We start from the raw sequence: 7,275 nt of genomic DNA, 5'->3' as shown, positions 1-7,275 counted from the left end.
CCTCTAACAGAAACCTAAAAATACATTTATAATATTATTTTAAACTCTGTAGGTCTAAATATTAATTAGAGGACAACGTTATATTTAATAGTTTGTATTTTATTGTAGCATGATTCAGCAGAATGCTACACTCTGTATATACGCTCCACAAGCTAATATCTGCTAACCAGTTCAAAACAGTGGTTAAATCTGCTTTATAAGCTTGTTTCAATTTGAAACTGTTATATTATTAGCTTCAGTTCTGCTCAGATCACATTGAGCTAAATAAGATCAAATCTGCTGACTTGTGTTGTAAAATGTGATGTTTTCCTGTTCATCTTCTGTTAATAAATCCATAACACAAACAGCTTTTCTGGCATTATTTAAATCACTAGATAGATTATATAAACTGTAAAATATTAATAAGAGTTGGATTAATATTATTATTAATAGTTTTTATGATTTCTACATAGTCAGTCCTTTTTTTTCTGCTCTGTTGTCAACATGTACAGTAACAGGAAATCCAGACTCTTGACCGTTTTGTGTTAGCCGCTAGCTTCACCAGCCGATCACAAGGTCACGTGGTTTCTGCTCACTCCAGAACCTCCTTGGCTGGCACACATCTTCACCTCGACTCTCTCCGATCCTCAGCTCAGTAGGTCCTAAGAACCGAGCTGGAAGAGGGCGAGACAGCTCAGTAGAAAGACTGAACCCACACCAAGTCGATCTGAGTAGGGCTCCGTTGAGACAACAGAAAAAAGTAAATCAGATTTACTCTTTACTTAGAGTAACTTTTTTGACACAAACCTGTTAAGGTTAGTTTGTTAGTTAGCTGTTAGTAGACCTAAAACTGGCAATCTTATTTAGCAGAAGCTAAATTAGTCAGCTAAAAGATTTGTGTCTGTCTGTCTGAAACAAAAAACAAACAAAATAATTTTTTTAAATAAAATTAAAACAAATGACCTTGCCCATTGATATGTCATTTTACATGTCTGTTTGAAAAGGAGCAGGTAGAAGATACAAGATTTTATGATTTCCTGCCCCTCTCATACTCAAAGGTTTGTAAAAAAGCTAATCTGTTAAACAAATAATTAGTTCCATCATTAGTTAGTCTATTAGCATACCCACCGTTGTACTGTAGAGTAAATATTATACAGCATCTATTTAAATTTCTTTCTTGTGTTTCTTTCTTTCTTGTTTTTAAGGTTGATTTTGTTTTAGACATCCCTCTTTTTTAAAACTAGCCATATGTGGGGTGGAAAAATCCTAATGTCCCTTAAACTGACACAATAGACCACTGCTGACAACACTCACAATTACATCTCACACCTTGTTAATATGCCACAGCATGACACTTGTGAGCTTGGCTGTTTAAAATTTTGTGTGTTACATGGCTCGGCAGGGTATGATCGTCATTAATGATGTAAAAGCCTCTGAACTTGGCACACTCACCATAAATAAATAAGCTCCGATCCTGCTGGATTGCTTTCTGCTGGTTTGAAAGAGGGGTTGTGGGTGGGGGTGGGGGGGGGGGTGTGCTTGGCCAAGCCGCCAATGCTCGGGTTATTTTCCACCAAATTCATTGCCTAATGAGGGAGGTGTAACAACACAGTCGTGTTTTAATTGGTCCGCTGTTGTGTAATCAGAATGAATGGCTTTATTCAGATGTGATTAGAACATTCAGGCAGGGGCTCAATGGCTTCAATGACCTGCTTTTATTGGATTGTTTCTTTGGTGAGTGTTTGATAAGACGTTTCCCCACCTAATGCACATTAGCACATCATAAACCCGGATGAACAAGTGACAAAAAGCTGCTGAAGTAATTTTACGCAACAATAGTTCAACACTGAGATGATCTTTTTATGTGTATGTTTATTTGTGAGCTTTCTGGAGGAAGGCAGTTCTGTTTTGTCTGAGGGTCAGAGAACAGCGTGCTAATTGAAATTTCACGTCGTTTAAGACCCTGTAATCATGACTGCGGACCTCCGGAGTTCACATCCTTGTCTTTGTGTTGGGGGTTTGACTCCAAAGTCCAGGGGAGCCCGTCAGAAAACTGACTACGGGCATTCAAGAACGCCTTCGTCTGTGGCTTTTATCCTCCTGAACTTCTCCGCCGAGGCTCAGAGAAACAGAGAGGCGGGGATTATGCAGCTCAGCCATTATTATAGAGATGACAGTGAAGAGAGCGTCTCAAAGCGGCACAGTGTTTCACATCAGTCCAATTATTTGCTCCGTCTATTATATTGTTCTAAGATAATTAATAAAGCACCGATGTAACGCTGAAGGAGATAATGTAGAAACGGGCAGCACAAAGAATGCACACTTGCAACTTCTCTTGCAGATGAGTTATGGCTGAAATAGCGTTGAACCAGCAGATTTCTGCAGCTAAAGGGCTGTGTCTAAAATAGCACAGTGTGTTCGGTTCACACAGATACGTAACCTTAAGGTGCCCTTTTGTGCAGCAGTGACAGTACATACCAAGACATCCGAACTGATATTTGTCTGCAGGGACACGGGGTAACAGTACTATTTCAGCACTCCGATGGTGCCGTCTCGCACCCTCGGCCAGATCCGTCCTATGAGACCAAACAAATCTGTCGTCCTCTCCTCGCGGATGCTCAGCTCGTACTTAGGACTCCCTTTTTCTGTCCTTGATTGAACAAACTGAATGTGAGGTTAGGCATTAGGCATCATTCTCAATGCTCTGACCAAAAAATAAATAAATAAATAAAGCAAATCTAACTGAGGCAGCTGGAGCTAAGGAGGAAGAGTGGTTCCTGCCAATTGGAAGCTTCTCTGGTCCACGTGTTAAAGTGTCTTTGGGCAAGACGTGAATGCCTACTCTTCCACCACACTCTGATCTGTGTGTGGCGTGTGTGTGTGTGGTGGAGAAGATAAGCAGGAAGAGCTACTTTTAAAATATTTAATATGTGTGAATGTGGTCAGTAACAGCAGAAAAGTGCTGCATAAATACAGTCAAATGAGCATAAATGTGCAGTTAATTTACTATGACATGTTTACACAAAAAAAAACCAAAAACAGAAACACTGTGGGCTTTTAGCTGCAGATTACCTCTGTCTGATGAGAGCGTTGTTTTTAATTAACTCACTGCTCATGAAGGAGTCGCTTCACTCAAAGATTTGAAACAAGTTCAGACTTTTTGACTGTATGCCACCGTTGGACTGAACTAAAAAGACTAAGTCAGTTTGTACTTCCGTCATCATTTTCCCTTTTAATAATTTACCACACCAAAACAGCAGCAGTGACATCGTCAGCCTCTGAGGTTTCCTTGAACCTGAAGGAGTTGGTGAATGGATTTCAACGGGTTCATTTTCGTTTTCTGCAAATGAGTTCATGAACCCGATGGCAGATGTGGTTTTGTTTCATAATACAGACTTCAGATTGGTGGATGTGTGTTTGATAAATGTGCCAGGCCCATTTGAAACCATCAAGAAACGTCTCAGCTTGGTGAAATTATTCACAAAATAAAAGTCTTGCACTCCTCTGGTAAATGCACGTCGACAAAAAATTTAATCAAGTAAGCTGAGTGTTGGGGATGGTATCCAGCTACTAACACACCAGGTTTTAGCTCAGTATTTATAAACCTGACTGGGTTGGAGCCACTTTTGTATTTGGGTAATGTTGGTTAGCTGTGTTACTCCAATCATTAATCGGTCGTTACTTTCTTATATTGTGATCCACCATTCAGTCATGGGTGTTAAAACAGTGACAGGAACACCATCAGTGCTAGAAATGAGCATTTTTAAAACTTGCTTTAACATAAATGCAACATTTTTAAGAGAGAGCAGTCTTCAAAGTGCTCATGAATCTAATGATATGAAAGAACATTGAAATGAATGTGACGTTTGGAGTTTTGATCCAATAAACTGAACAATCAGAACAGACTCAGTTTCCCATTAAATGTTTCGTTTGGTTAAGAAATGTTTCAAAGACTATTATAACATCTTACACAAAACTAACAGCAGTAGAGATGCATTTTACTTTTATTATGTGTAAGAAGACTATTTAATCTGTGAAAATGTACTTGTGTTTTGGAGCAATTGGTGGTAGAAAATGGTTTAAACACAAAAAATCACAACCAGTTGGTGGAACAAACTGTTTTAAAACTGGTGAAATGTTCAAAGCTCAAGTATAATGGGATTGTGAGATGGGAAATTGGATTGAAACAAAAAAATAAAGAAAAAATAATATAAAAGTGACTATTTGTAGTTTTTTGTCCTCTGTTTCTTTTCTTTATCTAATTTTTGCCAGAAACAAACATGTCATTGTGCCAGTAGGATCCCCAGATTTTATCTTTCACTAAAAGAGCCCAACACTAAAACTGAGTGTTGAGCTGGAAATCCTTTCTCAGCGTCTGTTTTTTCTGTCAGAGCGTTTTAAAAGCTGCACTTGAGTTGGAGGTCTAAACTCCGACCTTTAAAATACACATTTTAATGGCCTCAGCTCAGCTTCGAAGCTGTGTGCACAGTTTCAGAACAAGAAATATTTAGTTACTTTTCTGTACAAAAACTTTAACTTCATGTCATGGAAGGAGGGTGTTATTATGGCAATATTTATTTAACAAAGACAGAAATACGTTATCCAAGAATGAAGACACTCTGTGAGATGATCAGTTGAGTTTTATTGCAACAACAGGAAACACAGAGAACAACCTGCCCTGTCTCTGTACCTCTGCTTCTCTCTGTCACTGTCTCTCCACACTACTCACTGTGTCTCAAGAGGCCTCATATATATATTAACAAACACCATTATGTCATCTTAGCAAGATTTGATACAAGGCCAGTGGAAAACACAAAGAAACACAAGTTAAATCTAAGAATGATTATTGTTGTTAGCAGACCTTGTTCTGACTTTAATCATTCTATCTGCAGATGAACAGCATGTCATGAAACCTAGGTCATTAAAGGATGTCATGAATTACTAGCTTAAACATAAAAGTATTAGTTCCATTACAGAGGGTTTGCAGTCTCTAATGTGAAACATTTATTTAAGCTCACAGATGAGATGGTGTTATAGGGAAATCCTCTGAGATAAAATGGATGCTTCATTGCTGAGCAGTCATTTTCTCACAGTTTTTTTTTCTTTACATCTGTTATGTTAGCAGGTTTGAGGTGTTTTGACACTGTTTATCCTTCTTTAGGAGACACGCGTCCCTGCCGATCGAGGCCACGGAGAACTTGGGGAGGTTGGTGTCTGAAGGTTGCAGGAGAGTCGTCCCCTGCCGCAGGTGGAATTCTGCCTCTTTTGGGTACAGTGAGATGTTTTCTTCCAGCTTTAATGTAACCTATAGTGTGGTCCTGTCAGGGCCGCAACGTCCAGCAGTGCATTTCATTCCTCCCCTCACTGTCTAAAAGTTGTCAGAGCAGAAATCAGTGCCCTGCTAGTTAGCCTTTCTTTGTCAGGTGTATTGGCCGTGACAGCCTGACAGCTGCAAACTTCGCAGGACGCCGATGTTTGAGGCGTTGCAGCTGTTCTCCAGTCATCAGCGTTTCATGAATGCAGTTTTGAGTGCCTCTTGTTTTGTTCTCGCGATGCACACGCATCATCCTCTGTAACCAGAAGCACTCGGCAGGAGGAGATCGTTAGGGACGGCCTTAATGAAATACGGTCCCTGCGTAAATGAGCCTTCGTCGGCGCTGCTCAGCCATTAGCGTTCTCTGAGCTCAGACCTTGAGAAGGCTTCTCGGCAAACGCAGAGAGAGAGAGAGAGAGGGAAAAGTGAGCCGTCAGTCAAAATCTGCGGGACCGGCTGGGGAAAGGGGGCTTCAAAGAAACTTGAGAGCGTTTCAGAGCTGCCTCCTAGTGCTTTGTGCTTCATCATTAAAAAGAAATATGCTCTTAATCCATAGCCCACTTTTGGCTCATGTGCAGCACAAAAATAAATCCCACAGCAGAGCTGGAAAAAATGTTCTATTTAAAAAAAAAATCTGTGTTCAGGAGTATGTGATGAGTAAGAACATTCGGAGGCCGTTTTTAAACTCTGGTAACGTTGCAGAAATTAAATGTTCACTGCTATTTATTGCTGATGAATTTCTCACCGTCTCCTCTCTCTCTGTTTGTCTTGTTAGGATTGTTCCTCAGTGAGTAATTTTCTAGTGCATCTTAAGGCTAATAGGTTCAATGGAGCATTGGTTCATCATATTACTCCTCCTCAGCTCAGCAGCTAAATTTACTGTACAGAAGGTTTACTCATTCCTCACAGATGCACCGTTACAAACAGCTGATTGATAAATAGTGGAATGCGGCACGATGTCTTTGACTCATTTCTGAAGACTACTTTGAGACGAGATGGTAATTGTACATTGAGGGGCAGTTTTGTTTTAACACGACTCCTAAGACCTCAGTCAGGAAAAAGCCCTTCTTATCAGGTTTGTGTTTGAGGCAGCATGTTCTGCTGTTTTATCTGCCTCTTATAAATGCACCAACAGGTGGGTTTTAGAGTATTTCTTTAAGCCCCATTCACACCGGTCTAATACTACAATTCCATCCGAAGCTGCAAAATCAGTTCTTGTTGATGTAGTTGCGTGGTATCATTTTGTCCACAGAGCAGCTTCGCCAGCCCCTTCTTGACCCAAGGCCGGGGCCAAACTTGTTCTCACAGTCAAATGTATCATGTGATTCGTCATAAGTTCACAGGAATGTTTGTTCATGAGAAAAAGCACTCGGGACAGCTGAGTTGTCATTTTGCTCCAACTTCTCCGCTTCCAGGATTTATTTAAAGAGGAGCTGACAGAGGCAGTCAGAAAGTACGTCCATCTGCAGTATATGACTCAGACACCTGTAAAGGCAGTCAAATGACCAAAAACTCCTGGATGGAGAGAGCCCAAACATCGCGCACGGTGGAGTCCGGCCGCTGAAAAGTCTGGCGCTCAGGTTTGTGGCCAAAGAGTGGATATCAGTAGCCGTGCTTCCATCAATGTTTTTAAATGTACGTTTTGAAGTATCGCAATCAGAAAAGCTGGATGGAAACGGCACGATTTGAAAAATCTTCCTCTAATTCGCATTAAAGTTGATACTCTCGCTTGAGGTGATTTTTGTTTTTTTTGAAAAAGGGTTAATGCACAAAAGGAGAGATGGAAACACATTTGCCGAATAAGTTCTGATGTAGCGAACATTTACCTCACATGTTGATCAGCTGTTCCTGCTGTCTGAATGGTACCAGGCCTGTACCAGAGCCACTGCAGCCGCCACTGCAGCTGGACCCTCCTGCTGTCGGCGTCTTAGTTATTCCCGTAACATGAAGAGAATTACATTTCTTTCTCTACGTCTCCAGAC

At 40.6% G+C, this 7,275-nt stretch overlaps 1 protein-coding gene across 1 annotated transcript in view; it reads left to right on the top strand.

The window, feature by feature from the left end:
• The window catches only part of LOC106519059 (IQ motif and SEC7 domain-containing protein 1), a gene marked incomplete at both ends in the record, with an annotated part of 51,032 nt that extends 45,784 nt beyond the window's left edge, over positions 1 to 5,248 (top strand). Inside the window, 1 exon segment of the mRNA XM_014010572.1 lies at positions 5,141 to 5,248. Within this exon segment, the coding sequence (XP_013866026.1) occupies positions 5,141 to 5,248 (108 nt within the window).
• Between the last annotated feature and the right edge of the window lie 2,027 nt (positions 5,249 to 7,275).

Source organism: Austrofundulus limnaeus, unplaced genomic scaffold (assembly GCF_001266775.1).
Source record: "Austrofundulus limnaeus strain Quisiro unplaced genomic scaffold, Austrofundulus_limnaeus-1.0 Scaffold70, whole genome shotgun sequence".
Classification (NCBI taxonomy): Eukaryota; Metazoa; Chordata; class Actinopteri; order Cyprinodontiformes; family Rivulidae; genus Austrofundulus; species Austrofundulus limnaeus.
Note: the sequence above shows the minus strand (reverse complement) of the source record. Positions and strands in the feature narration are given on the sequence as shown.